Below are 17,121 nucleotides of genomic sequence, written 5' to 3' on the forward strand. Positions count from 1 at the left end.
TTAATCTTGGTAGGTCAGTTATTTTTCGTCTCCAACAAGGATAGGGGGAATGCTTTTATGCCATCACTTTTGTCGTGGTTTTTGCTCACCTATAAATAAAACCGCCAAACAACCACAATGCTGTGAAATGAAATGCAACAGTACAGGTGAGCATATGAGAACCCCTAATAGAAGGCAACATTTTGATTTGAGACAGAGCAGGTGATGCAAACATTAGGAAATACGCTTCAGAAGTTTTGCCAATGTAGCTCTTTGCTTGCAGGTAATAATAAAGCAGCTTTCCACTGATGCAGATCTTTTCTCTATAAACATGGGCTTTTGTCATGACACACACAAACTGAGAAATAAGGCTAAATACACAAACCCTAATATTAAAAGTCAAGTTACCATTCAAACTTTTACCAAAGTCTGTCAGGTTTGACCTTCTGCACTTAAATACAGCTGGTTTTATATCTGCAGTTTCACTCAATCATTTTCATCTAAAATTACTACCTTCAGAGACGTAGTGTAAGCAGGTCAGAATATCAGTTTAAAGATATAGTTGGCACCATGAAAACAGTTTTGAAAAAGTTAAGTATGCTTAACTTATGCGTGTGGCCAGGTTCCTCAGCCCTTTGTTTCTGAATAATTGACACTATTCTTGCAAACATTATTAACCAAGCACGACAACCATTTGAGGTTTCTAGCATATCTCCTTCAGACAAAGCAAAGTGAGAGGTGAGTTCTACAGGTAACTTTTAATGCAAGTCTCGAAAATTTGAGAAGATTCTGATTTTCTTCCATTCCCGATACATGATTGCCTTTATTTACATATATTTTACCTTCTGATACGTATTTATATTAGTTATTGCCCATTACCCTTTTCATTCTTTAACAACAGCACAAATGATTTATAGTCATGACACCTCACAATAGCCTCACTTGCTATTTATGCAAATTTTTTAAAAAATTAAGCCTAAATACTTTTTTTCTTTAATCTTCTGCCAAGTCAAGAGTTTTTTTCTCATTTATTTATAGCTGTGCCTGGCAGGACACACCAAAAGTACCGATACTTGCGACTAATCTAGATGAAGTTCAAGTAAGCTGACAGGAGATTATTTTCTTCAGTTCTTCATTTGGCTCTTACTCATCCCAGGCATCTCCATATTTATTTACTTTAACTAAAGAAGAGAAGAAAAAGTAGTCACATATGACTTAATTTAACTGCAAAAGTTTATCTTATACAGTACCAAAAAGCACTATCATTTGAAGTGGTGTGTGGGGAAAGCGTCAGTCACAGCACAACAACATCTAATCAAAGCTACTTTTGAATAAATGGAGAGAAGAGTTTGTTAATCATAACTCTTAACTGAATTAATAGTCAGCTAACAGGCCTACTGTGCTAATTCCAGCTCTACAAAATTTGTAATTGCTTTGAAACAAACGTAACGTGGATGAAACAAAGACAATTGGAGGAAACAGGCAAGGAATGTTACAATAAATAACGTGACTACATAATCTAGTTAACGCACAATTGGATGGGTTCTGGACAGTCAAAAACACATTCAAAGACAAACAGAAATCAGTAATCCCTACTAGGAAACTACTCAGCCATTATCATTTGGCAGCTTCCTTTCGTATAGGAGTGAGTCAGAGGGAACAAAAAACCCCAAACAGGGTACTGGTTTTAACAGATTTATTCAGAAGCTTGTCATGCATAACTGAACAATGACCAGAAAGTGAAAAGATGGTCTCTTGAAAGTGAGCTGCGATGCACTCCGTAACTGACTGCCACCACTGACAAGGTAAAGGACAATGTACACGATGCAGTGTGCATGCTGACACTAGTCAGGCACCTCTTTATAAAACTGTTTGCAAGGTTTGCCCACTGCTTATTAATACCTGTCTGCAGTGGAATAGAGCAGAACGTATGGTCTTTGTTTCAGTGATATGTCAGCAAACTTGGCGTAACACAGACAAATCTCTTTTAAGTGGACTGATAGTGCAGTGAGGCACAAAATGAGAAGTTCCCACAAAGTACACTCTGTTTTCCATCTCTATTAACCATGGCAGCTGAGCAGGTTGTGCTCATTCCCTGAAAAACGGTCCAGTCCAGATCACCATGCAGATGCATGTACTTATATGCCTGCAATAAGCGGGGAAGGCACCAGCAGATGGAAAACAAGAGACTGCTTAAAACTGATTTAAACACAGATTGTTTTCCCTTATATCCTTGCAATAGAGAGCAGAAACCACCGCCTCCTATTTTCTAGTCTGGTTCCTATGATACAGAAGTAAAAGATGCGAACAAAGGGCTAATGTTTCAGGAACAACAAGTATACAACAAATAACAGGTCCAGTGTGACACAGAAGCTAAAGCAGATCTTAGCACCCAATCATCAGTAGAATCCCTGAACTGTAGATTTAAATGTCCTTCCACTTGTAAAACCTTTCTGAACTTTTGTGTTCCCTCCTTACTCTTTTTCCCTAAAAACAGAGATACTCTTAAAAGTTTATTTACCAGTCCCATGCACTGCTCAGTGTAGTTTTATTCTCAAAGCCTGAGTATAACTATCAAATGGAACACAGAAATAGAAGTAATATTTGATCAACATTTTATAGACCTCAAATAAATAAAAATAAAACAATTAATGCATATTCTTATTTCACAGCCACAAGATATGCCATGGAATACGGCAATGTTTTGCAGAATGCTGCTTAAGATTGCTGTGCATGGTTTTCAAGTGACATGTTTAGGCTTTCTATTTGTGGAGAAATACCTTGAAAAAGAAATACTGCGTAAACCAATGAAGTGTCAGCTGATGGAATTTAGAAGCAACCTGAAACTACAGCTTGAATAGTTTTTCAGTGTCTCACTTGGCACAGTCACATGGTAAGAAAAAAAGGCTTTCATCCTTAAAATCAGTTTGAAATCATTACCCAATAACTTAATAATTTTCACTTTAAGACTACGGAGATCTGACCAAAGACAGATTATCTGGAGAAAGCATTTCACAAGCAGGAAATAGGCTGACACTCTCAAGCAACACCACTCCCAAGTGCACTATTACTGCTTCAGAACTGTTTGCATTAACAGACTTTTCTATACTTATTATCACCTGTTACGTCTGACAGGAGACATCAGCTATTCCTAAAAATCTTGTTGCAACGAGATTGACAAGACTGGACACTGCATACAAACCCAGGCACGACATTCAAGCTGACTATTCCAGAAGTGTGCTAAATAGTTAAGACATTCCTCTTGCTAATATCATTCTCACAGATGTCACACTAAATAAGTACATTTTAGAACAAGCAATTATTAATTGCCTCCGTGTCTCCTTTTAAAAAAACCTGACTCAGTCAAAAAGTTGACCCAATAGCATCTTATTCTTCAGAACACTGTATTGTTATTTTGCTGTGTAAAGTTTTGTTTTTTCACTGTGAAAACAAACCTCAATATTACTGCCAAATACTGTTTCCTTCCTTTGAGTATTAATGTAGAAAGTGAACCTCTACAAACAATGCTTCCATAGAAATACTCTTAATTCCACACAAAACAATTAATAAATACCCACCCCTTCAAAACCACCAACTATGTGCTCTATTTTGAGAGAACAATGCTATCTAAAACATTCACCCCCTTCCACAGCTAAAACTCTTCAGTATAGCTCTGAGCTTAGAGAATTATTTGTTAAAAAAGGTTGCTCGATATATACAATAAAGCAAAACTTATAAGATTTTCAGTCTGGCACAAAGCAATACGCTGGAGAAGAGAAATTACCATTTGCTACTGGAAGATCAATATTTTGAAAAAATAATTAATTTGAAATATAAAACTACAGACCACATCACACATGCAATACCTGCAGATACTGTAAAAATAAACTGCTTAAGGGGTAAGCAGAATTAAGCCATTTTTTACAGTATTGCCAATATTTGAATTCACTACGTATTTCTGTAAATCACTGTATTACCTTCTTTAGCTGGCTTTTCCTGTGAAAACCTGCTTGGAGTTTCTGCCTTTGGTGGTTGCATTACCTCATATGTTTCTCTGTGTTTATTCCTTAATTCCTCATATGTGATGCCTTTTTTTTTACGACTTTCTTCTGGAACTGGAGCAGGATCTGAAAATAAAACAAGCACCAAAATACTAGAAATGGTGTCACACACCAAAGCTTGGCTACAACCTATTCTAAAATGCCAGTTAATTACAGCTTAATCCCAAACAAAAAAAAAAGCGTGACAGCTGCAATTCTAAACGCAGCTTAGAATGTACGTGGCCTTTAATTAATCCATTCCTTTTATCCTTTTCATTTAGTCAAACTGCTTTGGAAGACTGGCAGTTAACTTCTTTTCTTCATTTTATCCAATGGAAATCCTAACAACCACGTGGTAGTTGATGGATAAAATAGTTCTGATCACTCATGTAAAATTTATGCTAATCATGTATTTCGTGTATTGATTTCTGAAGAGAAATCTACGTGAAGCTCCAGGGTTTGCATTCAGGCTTTAACTTCTGCTTTCAAAGAATTAGGACTACATCCATCATGCATCACCAGATGAATATTTTATCCTTTTATTTATATTTATAATGCACAATCTTAGTTCTGCAATTATGGTTCTACCAACTACTGGTATTTGTGATGCTACATAACTAAAACAGAATTGCATGAAGGGGCTTCCTTGTGAAATGTAAACTTTTCCATAAAGGACTTAAAGTATTCAGACTAATGCAAAGTACGAAATTCTGCATTTAACAGTAACTTCCTACTTTACGTACCAGAGACCTGAATTCAAAGTTGTGTGCTTCCCTTGCAATAGCTGAGGACAGAGCTCATACTGAAAGGAAAGGAAAGTAACAGCTGCACAGAACAGTACCCGGAAAACATTTTGGTTCGCCATGAAAAAAAATCAGCTGGTGCCAGACAGAACATTCAGCTCTCAGGAAGATTTAAATGTTTATCACATTATAAAAAAATAGTTTAATGTCACTGAATTATAGTACTATTCAGTTATAGCACCACCACTGGTGAAAACAAAAAACCTCAGAAAGGCTAGCAGACAAAGGATAGAGACTATGGTTCATATAATGCAGTGAAAGGATGTTATAGTCATGTTAATTTAAATCAAAAGGAACTTCAAGTCAGTCTGAGTTTTCTGCAGGTTTAGTTTCACAACAGGTTAGACATTTGAAGCTAATTTACAATCTTTACTTGCACTCAGAGCTACAAAACGTGAAAAAAAAATATTTTACCATTAGAATACAAAATACCACATGTTTATCTTCTGTGTAAAAACTCTGCAAACATCAGGCTGTTTCATTGAAAAACACCATACTGTACCAGTTATGTTTGCATGATACAGAGTTTAGTAAGAGGAGAAGCTAAGAGAAAGGCGAGATTCACTGCACTACAAACTGCTAAATATTAAGACTAAACGCACCTTGAACAGAGTAATCAGTAATTCCTGTAGGTGAAGATTCATTCAGGGAAGCACTGAATGGAACGGGCTCATAAGTTGAGAGCGCTCTATCTGTTGAACTATAATCATCTGAATAGCTAGAAGAAGGTGGAAATCCAGCTCTTGGAGAAGAGGATTCAGTAAATGACTGAGAAGGCATGTCTGAAAATTCAGACTTCCGACCGGAACGGCTAGAAAATAATACAATTAAATATTAAATACAGAAATACTAAAGTTAAAAATGGAACTATAAGATTAACAATGTGAAATTCAAGAAAAAACTCTTTTAAAATGGTTTAGTTTCCAACATGAATTATCATCTTAAAAAAAAAAAAGACTGGAGTGAGGGGTTTTTTTCCCCCTTTTACATTGCAAAGATCTATATAGTCCCTTCCCCAACACTCTTCCTTTCCTTACAGAAACTTATCTTAGACATGAAAATCTCCAGAACAGAAGAAAGAGACAAAGTATTTTGCACTTTGCAAGACAATAACTATCCCTTCCCAGGGGGAGTCTTAAGACAGAAAAGACATCAGACAAAGACTGTGTGTCCGTCTACCCCGTGACGGACAAAGGGTGTGCCCGCGTACCTAGTGACAGCATGAATCACAGTTATTTTTAAAGACCTTTTAGGAAGAATTTGCAATTTAAAACCCTTCATCATTAGAAACTGCTGCAAGTAATCAGTATCAAGTATTAAACACCAGAAGACTAGGAGAATGAAGAGCTATCTTGGGGAAATCAAATTATGAAGGTTGATCGAGTTGCTGAATTAAGCAGAAACATTAACAGATTTTCTCTTAAGAAAGAGAGGTAATATAATATAAAGAATATTCTGGAAACTTATGCCATATATTCTAAAGCATTCACTACCTACTCAGCACAACCCTTCAAAGAACTACACACTACGTCTCTCTACCAAAAACACCACCAATTCTCTAGAATGTCTCTAGAGCATTTATTATTTTTTTTACTTTAAATTTCTGCTTAGCTGTACTGTTAGTTTTGTATGAAAAACATTCACTATTAGTCTGTTTTATCCTTACAATAAACATATAGAACTAAACTATTTTATAGCATCAATTATATCTTTAAAGAATATGCCAACACAGCTTTCAAGAGCTAACTAATCTTTAGCTCCCTACCTATTTTTAACTTCAAATCAGAAATACCAAAATATATTAATTAGTAGATGAATAATGAGCACAAAACCATAATGATTTCTGTTGCTGGCTTAAAAGAGCAGCACATATGGACAACAATGCAACTTAAATTAATTTAAATTAATTATTCAACCAACAACAACAAAAAATAATTTATCACTTCGGAAATAAAATTTTACAGATAAAGAATGGGCCATTAAAACTTGAAAGGACTTATTGCTGCAGCAGATGATGGCATTTAAACAGGTTCTCATACAGAGTAAGCAGTTAATCACGACAATTTCTTATTGAAGGGGCAAAGAGACAAGCCCAGCTCCAATTCAGTGGAGTTTATACAGTATATACACACGATGTATAAGGTGGTAATTCCTAAAATTATGTCTGATGCCAAAAAAGTACGTATTTTAGAATAAACGTAAATCTTGCAGACAAGACTTATAAATCTGATTTTATAAAGTAAACAGGCATTTAATCAACTCCTTTATAAACATTACAAAAATTTTAGCACGTGCATAGCAGGACTACTACTCACTATCCAAACGCTATTCTCCCAGTTTTGAATCAAGGGTTTTAGTGAGGTATTCTGAAAGCAGTTTGCAACTAAAAAACACTTGTGGTAGAAAACATTTTGGAACATAACAGGAAATAGTTTTAAGAACCTGATGAGTTTCTCATATGTACAGCATAATGATGTTACAGATGTAAAGGATTTAAACAAACAGCACTAAGTTTGACTACCATGCTTCTTCCTGAACCGATATTGTTTACTGAGCTCCTTCCTTTGATAAACACTGAAATCATTTCCACCCACTTCCTACTTCAATCAAACTAAACTATGGGAAAAAATTCCAGAACATAACACTGTTTTATTTCAGTTAAGCAAGTTTACTTTTAAACAAGGAGGCAACTTCTGCTGTCACACTACTGTAAGTAAATTCCACAGGAAAACAACATCTTAACTCATAAGGAATACATTTTGCTGGGTCAAATCACTGATCACTCAAAGTGATCAGTTATGCTCAAAGTGATCAGTTTTATGAAGAGAGCTCAAAATGTATGTTTGATAGGTGGCCAGCTGGTACAGATACAGCTTCCTGAAGATGGTACATTTAGAGCAACAGAGGAAAGAGGGAAGGTGGAGGTCTGAAGGTCTTTCAAAGATGCAAACATAGCCTTGATCTGCTAGTGTTGAAAATGTCCTATTTAAGAATAAATTTCAAGCCTAAGAGAGAATTTAATTCTTACTTAGGTGAACTATGTCTTTGAGCTTGTCGTAGAACATCTCCTATTGGGGAATCCTTCAGTTTCTTAAACTTCTCGGAACAGATAGGCAAGTAGGATATCTTTCCAGCCAGGTATCCACATATTCCAGCAACTTTTTAAGAAGAAAGAAAAAAGATGGGGTTATATACTGTATCATAACATTCAACATAGTTTTAAAATAATAATTACAAATAAATTACAAAGTATCTTGAATGGAGGAAAAAAACTAGTTTAGATCTAAACAAAAACATGCAGTAATCATCTCTGTCTGCTTCTTTTGCAGACAAAGGGTACTAAGAACAAACACAACAGCTGAACAGAGACATAAAGCAATGATTTAGACATGGTATGAGCATCAGATGACTTCAGCTAGTACTTGATGACTGAAAGGTGACCAAAAGAGGAAAATAATTGCAATCAGGTTTTTTGCAAGACCCAGTAAAACAACTAGCTATCAAATACGATAAAAGAGTCAGGAATAAAGAAAGGTAATAAATTTTGCTAATTTAATCCATTAGAACAATCAGATCCTGAGAAGGCTTTCCCTAGCATGAAGAGAAGTCTAAACAAACTTAATTAGGCTCTGTATCTCCTGAAGAGGATTCTGTGATATCGTTGCCAGAGGGCACACAACTGAATTAGCTGAACCCCCACAACCTCTAGGCAAATACTTTCCATTTAGTGCACGAGATATTTTCATCTGCTAGAGAGGATGTAAGAATAAATTACTATGATGGCTCTTTCTGGAGTTACAATTGATGATTTCCATCAACCAGCTCCTTCAGATTTTATGAGTGGGTCAGAGTATGAAAGAACATGAGGGATTTAATGGCAATTAATAGAAGTTTTGTTGTTGACTTTGTAGGAGGAAAGGGCTAGATCCTTCTTTCATGTGCAGTAAGTATTTTCTAAAAACAAAGACTAAAGACTATCAATCATCTTCAAGTCAGGGAAGAGTTAATTACTAGTAACATTAATCCTCCAAGGTCCTCACACTGTAGATTAAATCACCTGGGAATCAATATAAAAGTGGATTTTACCCTACCCTGCTGTAGCGTTACTGAAATTGTGACTTCTGTTTTATTGTCTATACCTTCAAAAGGAGGCTAAAAATCCTTTTCCAGAGGAAAAAAAGAATAACAGCCACAACTATGAGTGATGTTTACAAATGAGAAATGTAAGGGTTTGCTGCTTAGCAGGTGAAAAAAAATGGAAGACACCTCAGATCACTATAAATATGCACAAAGGGGAAAGTTACAAGCCCTAAAAAGGAAAAATGGCCCAACAAGAATTAAAACTAAATACCTAGTAAAATAAAGCTAAGCATCAAAGGTAATTAATCTTTAGCATATACTACAAAGAAAAAGTATACTTTTCTTGAGGCCTTCCAGTCAAAAAAGCGGAAGTATCTCTCTGAAAAATGTTTCACTTGAAGAAATTACTGGTTAAAACATTTGGTTTCTTTTATGACAGAACTATCAGCCAGATGATGCCCATTTTCAAAGCTAGTACAGTAAATTAGAGTGTTGCTCTCTAATTCTTCTGTATTAACTGTGAGATGATCAGAAATCAGTAAGAGAGGCCAGGCCCATTGCCAGCTAACATGAAGTGGGACATGTGGATCTTACCCTTCTTTCCTGAAGAGGAATAGAGAACCAGTAGCTCTATGCTATGTTGAAGGGGATGGTGTCAGAGTAGTGCATCAATCATGATTAAATAGAAGTTCCATTAAATTGTGAGAGTGTCTAGAAGACTACTGAGAAAAGTTATGAGTAATTCTGATAAGCAGAAGAACAATCTGGAATCTGAAACTCCCCATCTAAGTAATTAAACACCTCTCAAGTCCCAGATAAAACCGAGAGGCAAAGCAGGAAAAGATGCAAAAAACCAGACTCAACCACACTCATTAGGTATAAAAGACCAGTTACTGTAGTCAGACATGGATACTCTTCCAAGGCAGAATCGAACAATCACAAGTGACACACACCGCTATTGTAATCAACAGATGCAGCAGCAATATGCTCAGATCAGTGACACCAGAAAAGCAAGAACTGTCTTGAACTGTCTTACTATTGTTTAATATCAGCTAGCTATGAGCTAGCAGCAGTGCCTGGAATTGCATATGCTTTTCTTTCAGAACTCACGGAGGAAAACAACCTAAACAAAAATACAACTGCACTATTTCCATTAATCAGATTTCTCTGCAGAAGGAATATGCAGTTAAATTATGAGACATAATTAGGCCCTGTAACCTATGTCTCTGGCAATAGTTTTTAGGGCAATCCTGTAGCCAGTAGGCACCTCTGACCTAAACAAAAAGAGGATGAAACAAAACCTGCTTAACTCAGGCCTTTTATACTCTAATTAAAAAAATGTCCCAGAAAAATCCCCGTATTTAAAATGCACATAAATCACACTAAGTTTCCTACTGAAAAACAACCAAAATGCACACTTTACGGAAAATTCTTCTCGTATAGAATGCAAGTTCATATGCCCACCAACATACATGGAAAAGGAGAAGCTAGAAGTATTTTGCCTTATAACCTTAACATCAAGATTAGTTCATATGGTCTGGCTGCTCCTTATTTTTCCCTCAATTTGAAAATTTAGTTCAATTAAATACGAGGAATGTAGCCCTTAACTACAGATGTGTAGGAGCTACCAGGGAAATAGTTAATTCTATTAGAAATGTCTGTGTTACAACATTGTTTGGCATTAAAAGAAAGCAAGTGGAATTTAGTATAAACAAATCGCAGCCCTAGCCTCTCACATTCATTTATCTGCTTAAACAACACTTCCTTCACCACTAATTGTGGGTTTTACCCTGTTCCCACTGAAGTAAACTAAGAGTAACTGCCTGTATCTGGGCAGATTGGCAAGATGGCAACTTCCTGTTTTACTGTCATGTATTACATTGAAAAGGTTAATTTATTGATTTACTTTTGATTATACTTAATCCAAATAATTCATGTGAAATTGCTGTTTTCCTACAATTGTAGATACATAATGCCCAGGAAAAAAAAGGCACTAAAATAGCCTGAATGGGATAAGCAAGATGCATGAATAAAGACCTTCAAATTAGGAAGGGAGGGGTGGGCGTACTCTGGCAAAGTAATTTAAAGTAAGCTTGTACAGTATCTAAAATGCTTTTATTTTAACTTCTTGCAATACACCTGTCAAGCACATTTCAAGCCTTTCCATTTTATGGAAAGCCTTTAAACAAAACGTGTCCAAAACATGCTGCACAAATTCAAAGATGCTGAATAAACTAAATGCTCTACCACTCAACTTTGAATAGGTTCTTGCAGTATGAAACGTTCTAGTTAAGAAACATAGCTAAAAAGCTGCTGACTGATAGAATTAACAGCAGGAAGATAAAACTTACTTATTGGATGTATCAGATCATGTACTCCTACCTTCAGGCACGGTTGTACCAATGTAAGCATTGATTCTGTGATTCTAAGATTCTCCACCTGGGACAGGGTAATCCTGGCTATACATACAAACAGGCTGGAGGACAAGAGACTAGAGAGCAGCCCTGCAGAAAGAAATATGGGGTCTTGGGTTGATCAAAGTTGAAGAGAGTCAACAGTGCGCCCCGGCAGCCAAGAGGCCTACTGTGCCCTGGGGTGCATCAAGCACATCGTAGCCAGTTAGTCGAGGGAGGCAACTGTTCCAGTCTACACCACTTTGGTGCCACCCCACCTCAAGTACCGTGTGCAGCTTGGGGTATCTCAATATAAGAAGAGCAACAAACTAATAGAGTGTGCCCAGAGGAGGGAGACCAGGATGGTGGAAGGTCTCAAGGGCAAGAGAGGTGGACAAAGTCACTTGGTTTGTCATTTGGAGAAGAGAAGGCTGAGGGGGAACCTCATGGCAGTCTACAACTTCAAGTGGAAGAGGAGGTGCTGATCTACTCTCTCTGGTGACCAGCAATAGCACATGAAGAAATGCAATGAAACTGTGTCAGAGTAAGTTCAGATTGGACACTAGGAAAAGTTTCTTCACTGAGAGTGGTTGGTCACTGGAACAGGCTCCCCAGCAAAGTGGTCACACCACCAAGACTGTCAGAATTCAAGAATCATCTGGAGAATGCTCTTAGTCATATGGTTTAGTTTTAGGTAGTCCTGTGAGGAGTGGGACTCAACAGTCCTTACGGGTCCCTTCCAGCTTGAAATACTCTATGATTCTATAATTCTACAGAGTGCAGTCACTGTGAAGCAGCCAGCTAGTCTCACGGGAACAACCTCCGTGTAACAGACTCCTGAACCTAAGGCATGAATACAAGCTGAATTTATACTTACATGCAACTTTGGTAAAAGAGCCAAATCTTGAGTTATCTCTTAGAACACCTGAAAATGAGGACCAAAGTAATTAGTACTAAGTTATTAAGAACTAAGCCAAAAAATATCAACTGAAACTGTTTCTAGGCTAGTTTGTAGTTATGTCTGCATGCAGCAGGTTACTATTTTACACTTAACGCTGAATAAAATTCAAGAAAACCTAACATCAGAATTTAGCATAAATTATATAAAATTACAAGTATCTAAGAACTACTTCTTTAATGATATCAAGCATAATATTTCTACACACTACAGAACATATTGTTCCATCATCACTGGGATACTGCATTTGTCAAACAACATAAAAAGAACATTAATTTTATACTAAATTTTTATTACTTCTTTAGTTTTAGGAACTGCAAGTCATGTAGCCAAAAAGTCTGAACTTCTTGTAATTACAAGTAGATTAGACGTTATATTATTACAGTAACTGTATTAGCCACAGAAATACAGTTAATCTGAATGAAGCCAAATTAATTCCAAGTACGTTTACACTTTACCTTTCCTAATTAAGAAACTAGTAGCAAGCATGCTCGCTGCAGCCAAAGGAAAAGCTGTGGAGAAGAAGAAAAGCTTCTTAAAATATGATTTTCAGTATTTTCAACCACATTTAACATGCAATAAAATGAGAGTTCCTGGGCCTTACTAAGCTCATTTGTGTAAGAAAATAATTGTATATATAAAATTAACAAACTGTATATAAATTATGAAACATTCTCAATTCCAGTTTTTAAAACCTACTACAAATTATACAATACTGCTTAATAAGTCATCCCGTTTTCATTAAAATTCATGCCTCCTAAAACACAAAAGCCAATGCTAGGATGAGATAAAGCTCTAAGGACAAGATTCCAGGCCTAGCTACAACTGCTACATCATCAAGGTGCAGAACTTGAAACCAGAGAAGCATACAGAGTTCTTCAGGATGGAAGGCAAGTTACACAGAGGCCAGCACCTCGAAAAATTTTTGACAGCCAAAAGCCTTGATTTTGTTTTAACATAACAACTTTGCAAAAAGTCTAACTTATACAGAGATAAAAACTATATTAATTAAAATTAGGTAACATGTTTTATTCACTAACAAATTAAAGAACAAGACAGGTTTTTCCTTAGCTTACAGATCACACTCCACAACTCAGGGGTAAGGGCAGGAACGCAAAGATGACAAAGACAGGAGGCCATTACTGCCTATCGCAATCAGTTCAACAGTTCATGTTGATTTTTATCACATCAAAAGAGTTCACGTGGCAGGAAGCATTTGAAGACGGCAAGAAATAAAAGGATTGCTTATTTCAAGCGATTACAATTACAATATTGTGAAGATTAACTTTAAAAGAATTTGTTAAGACCACCATGTTTACAGAAAATACAGTGACAGTGAAATAACACACCAGACAAAAGACTAAAGCTAACTACATTAAATATTTTTTAAAATAATAAATAAAAAAATATTATTAATAATAATTTAAATACGTTTCACACTTAACATTACATTTTAAGCAAGTCTGAAAATGTGGATGTTACAAAAAGGCTCAATAACTTCAACAAGGAGGGAAATTCTTGCAACAGAACTAGATGTTTATAGTGTTTTGATGCATCCAATCCGATAATTAGGTCCATATCTGAATAAATTACATCTTTTAGAATTTAGACAGCACTGTATTACAACATACTTTGCAAACTAACAGTTTAGTCTTTCACAAATTCTGATGGGTCTAAACTAGATTAGGAGTCCAATCAGCAGTTTAGGGTAAATACTGCTGGATGTCACTTTTAAGAAAAAGTACTAGCTTCTTGGTTCATAAGCAAAATTACAATAACATTTGAAAAACAGAGAAGAAAATCTTCAAGTTTATTAAAGATTAAAACTTTGATGCTTTTAGAGATTGTAGACCCAGGTTTTCCAAAATTCAGTGTTCTAGACTTTGAGATATAGAATGGCAGTGCAGATTTGAAGCCAAATTGTAAGAGCACCTCAGTCTAACCCTTGGAGGTTTGAAACTATTTATAGGCCCAACACAAATATTCCCGACATGAAAGACAGGTTACACACTTCAGTGGAAACAGCTGCTAGTGTGTGAACATTTAAATGACCTAAAATGGTACCTGGAAATTAAGAGTAATATGTAAGTGGAAGTTGGGTTAATACATAAAAATTAGTAACTATTCAAGTATAGAAAAAAAAAGCTGCTTAATAAATCAGAATGTATCAACGTTTTCGACTGTTATGGGCAAAAAGTACTTTTTCTGTTTTAGGAATAGAAAAACCCTAGGAAAAGCAACATCAACATCACATAAGAGTAATTAAGGATGGGAATATAATATACCCTAGTCAAAATGGTTTTATGGGGAAAAAGTCATACCTATCTGGTTTGATTTTGCTAGTGAGATTAAAAGTGCAGGACAAAGCCATAGATTGTAACATGAATTTTCACAGTATTAGAATTCACATTACATGATAATGTGATTAAAATTAGCAATACCAGTAAAGCATGTATTAAACTGTATTATAAAATTACTAGCAACCATTTCCGAAATAAAAGCTGTCAACAGCAAATACTGCAAAGCAGAGAGGGTTTGCAAGAACTGGTAAAAATTGGCTACAGCTCAGGATTGGAATAAACAAACTGAAAATACACAAATTTATAGTAATATCTGTGATTAACAATAACTGGTACAATAAGAAGGGAGAATGTCAGGGCAATCGCACAGGCAGCCCATACCTCCTGCAAAGGGGTATTCAAATAGTACTCAATGCAGTGAGCAGTAAAGCAGCACAATTAAACGAACACAGGAGACCTAGAAAGCTGTGACAGGCTTTAGGCTCCCCCAGCAAGATAACAGCACAGTACAAAACTCCTGAAAAAAAAAAAGATCTCTCAATTCCTGTGGTAGCTCCCTAAAGCAAAATTACTGAAGAAACTGATTCAGAGCTTCTCAATAATACCTTCAGGATGTTTCTTCAGTCTCTGCATGATGGCAAACATGGCAGTGAGTTACGCTGCAAATCAAGAACTTGCAGCAGAACACTTCAAGAAGAAACAAAGCCCTACCCTGTTGTCTTTCAGAAGACAGATTACCAATAAGCCATAGCTGATTGTCACGTTGCTAATAATGAACCTGACTCTTTTCACTTACAAAAATACAAAGAAAATAGCTAGATTTTAGCAAACAAGCTGAAGGCTTACAGTTACTTGAATAAAAGTGGAAGAGGAGAACCCCCAAGCAATAGGGCAAGATAAATCGTTAATTCAATATTACAATGCCTTAGAAGTTGCCCTTGAAAGTACTGGCTGTCAGGAGAAGTCAGAGCCCCAGTGTGCTAAATTTAGCAAATCATCTGCTACATTCTTCATCCGTCCTGGTTTCCGCGAAGCCATCAATAAGCATCAGGAGTAACCTACTAGCACGTGATAAAATAGTGGGTAACAATCACATCAGTTGGTCAAATCTCTTGACCAGGTGTACAAAAATCAGGTATCTCTTCAACCTCTGGATTACAGAAACAATGATAAGAAGTAAAGCTATCAGTTCCCAATACTTTGTGGAAAAAAAAAACCACCCAAAAAACAACAAAACAGAAACCAAACAGCATAACCTTGATATCTCAAATAAATTAAGATGAGATAGATACAAAGTGTTCTGTGAAAGCAGTACAAGTTTGTTATTCCTGTATACTAGCTGTAATACAGAAATCAGTACTGACTGTAGAGTCATGCTTGACGATCTTAGGTTTTATTTGCAGGAAAAAAAAACCCAGACTCTGGTCATGCAGACACAGAAATTTTCTCTAAAAATTTTGCTGTGTAACTACTTAAACACTGTTCTTTTTGTAAGTCTACAGAAAGATAGAAAGCAATGGGTCTAAGCTAAACTATTTTAGTCTTGCATTCTAAATGTAACAAGAACTGAAAATAAAAATGCAGTAATAACAAAAATAATATTCAGACACAAATAAATGAGATTCCATTAATTATATTTATTTTCAGACTTTTAATATGCGTTGCTTAAAACCATTAAGGAATCTTGTCATAAAGCATAAAGCTTAGAAAATACGCTGCATCTCTTACGAAATTCCCATTCTGCAAGCATTTAATAAACATGAATCCTACATGGACCAACAGTTACTGGGATGCAATTTTAGGCCACAGGAAGCTGCTGTGACGTAGCGACCCGGGCTCTCCTTCCCTGATGAATCAGATAACAGCAAAGCCTAAGGCTGGAAGAAAAACAAACCGAATTCACCAGCAAACTGAACTTACCTCTATACCGAGCACTCTCTTCAGCACATTCCTTGAGGAGTCTTCTTTCCTCCTCCGTCGGCACATAAGGTTTAGGTAATTCCCTCTTTTATTATGGAAATAAATTAGAAAAGAATGAGCCAAAGAAAGGCTGGGGGAAACGTTTCAATTTAAAAACTTAACGTTTCGCGCTTTACAGAGCCTGTACTTTCACGCAGCTACATTTAAGGAACCTCTCGTCTATAAACGTCACGCGAAACGCATCGTTATAAAAATCCACTACACGTGAGAGGGCAGAGAATATTTAGCGCTCGCTCAGCTCCCAACTCCGCCCGCTCCTTTTTGGCTTCAGAAGAGCCTGTCTCGGCCCTCGCCACCGGCCTCGCGCCCCGGCGGGACCCGAGGCTCCTCCGACGCCCTTTAAGCCCCTCCACGGGCCGCGCCTCCCGACGGCGGCGGCAGGGCCCGGGCTCCCCGCCCGCCGGCCCCGCGGAGAAGCCCTCCCGCCCCTCAGCCCCGCGGGGGCGGCCAAGGGCGGTACCTCGGCCGGGTCGCCGCCGCCGGGGCCCTGCCCGGCCTCCATGCCGGGGCGGGGGCAGCGCGCGCGGCCGCTGACCCGGAAGCCGACGCGACGCCCGCGTCACGTGCTGCCGTGCGCGTGCGCGGAGA

The 17,121-nt window shown here is 37.0% G+C and overlaps 1 protein-coding gene across 2 annotated transcripts; it reads right to left on the minus strand.

Annotated features, from left to right (window-relative positions):
• Nucleotides 1-718: 718 nt before the first annotated feature.
• LOC138720152 (OCIA domain-containing protein 1-like) lies at nucleotides 719-17,078 on the minus strand. 2 transcript variants are annotated; one of them, XM_069856040.1, is made up of 8 exons: nucleotides 16,994-17,078; nucleotides 16,474-16,558; nucleotides 12,712-12,765; nucleotides 12,173-12,220; nucleotides 7,851-7,980; nucleotides 5,425-5,633; nucleotides 3,957-4,106; nucleotides 719-1,160 (listed from the first exon to the last, which is right to left on the minus strand). In XM_069856040.1, the coding sequence occupies exons 1-8, from the start codon at nucleotides 17,033-17,035 to the stop codon at nucleotides 1,123-1,125; spliced, it is 756 nt and encodes a 251-aa protein (XP_069712141.1). In that variant the 5' UTR covers nucleotides 17,036-17,078; the 3' UTR covers nucleotides 719-1,122. The 2 variants fall into 2 exon arrangements, with proteins under 2 accessions (XP_069712141.1, XP_069712142.1); XM_069856041.1 differs by lacking the exon at nucleotides 16,994-17,078 and adding an exon at nucleotides 14,935-15,070.
• Nucleotides 17,079-17,121: the final 43 nt, after the last annotated feature.

This window comes from Phaenicophaeus curvirostris, chromosome 4 (assembly GCF_032191515.1).
Source record: "Phaenicophaeus curvirostris isolate KB17595 chromosome 4, BPBGC_Pcur_1.0, whole genome shotgun sequence".
Taxonomy (NCBI): Eukaryota; Metazoa; Chordata; class Aves; order Cuculiformes; family Cuculidae; genus Phaenicophaeus; species Phaenicophaeus curvirostris.

Excerpts from the sequence above, each read along its gene's own strand:
- LOC138720152 (XM_069856040.1), bottom strand. The coding sequence starts at position 17,035 with ATGGAGGCCGGGCAGGGCCCCGGCGGCGGCGACCCGGCCGAG. Across the intron at positions 5,634-7,850 it reads CAAAGACATAGTTCACCTAA|CCGTTCCGGTCGGAAGTCTG; the intron begins GTAAGAATTAAA and ends ATTATTTTCTAG. Across the intron at positions 1,161-3,956 it reads GGAAAAGCCAGCTAAAGAAG|TTAAAGTAAATAAATATGGA; the intron begins GTAATACAGTGA and ends TCTCTTCTTTAG.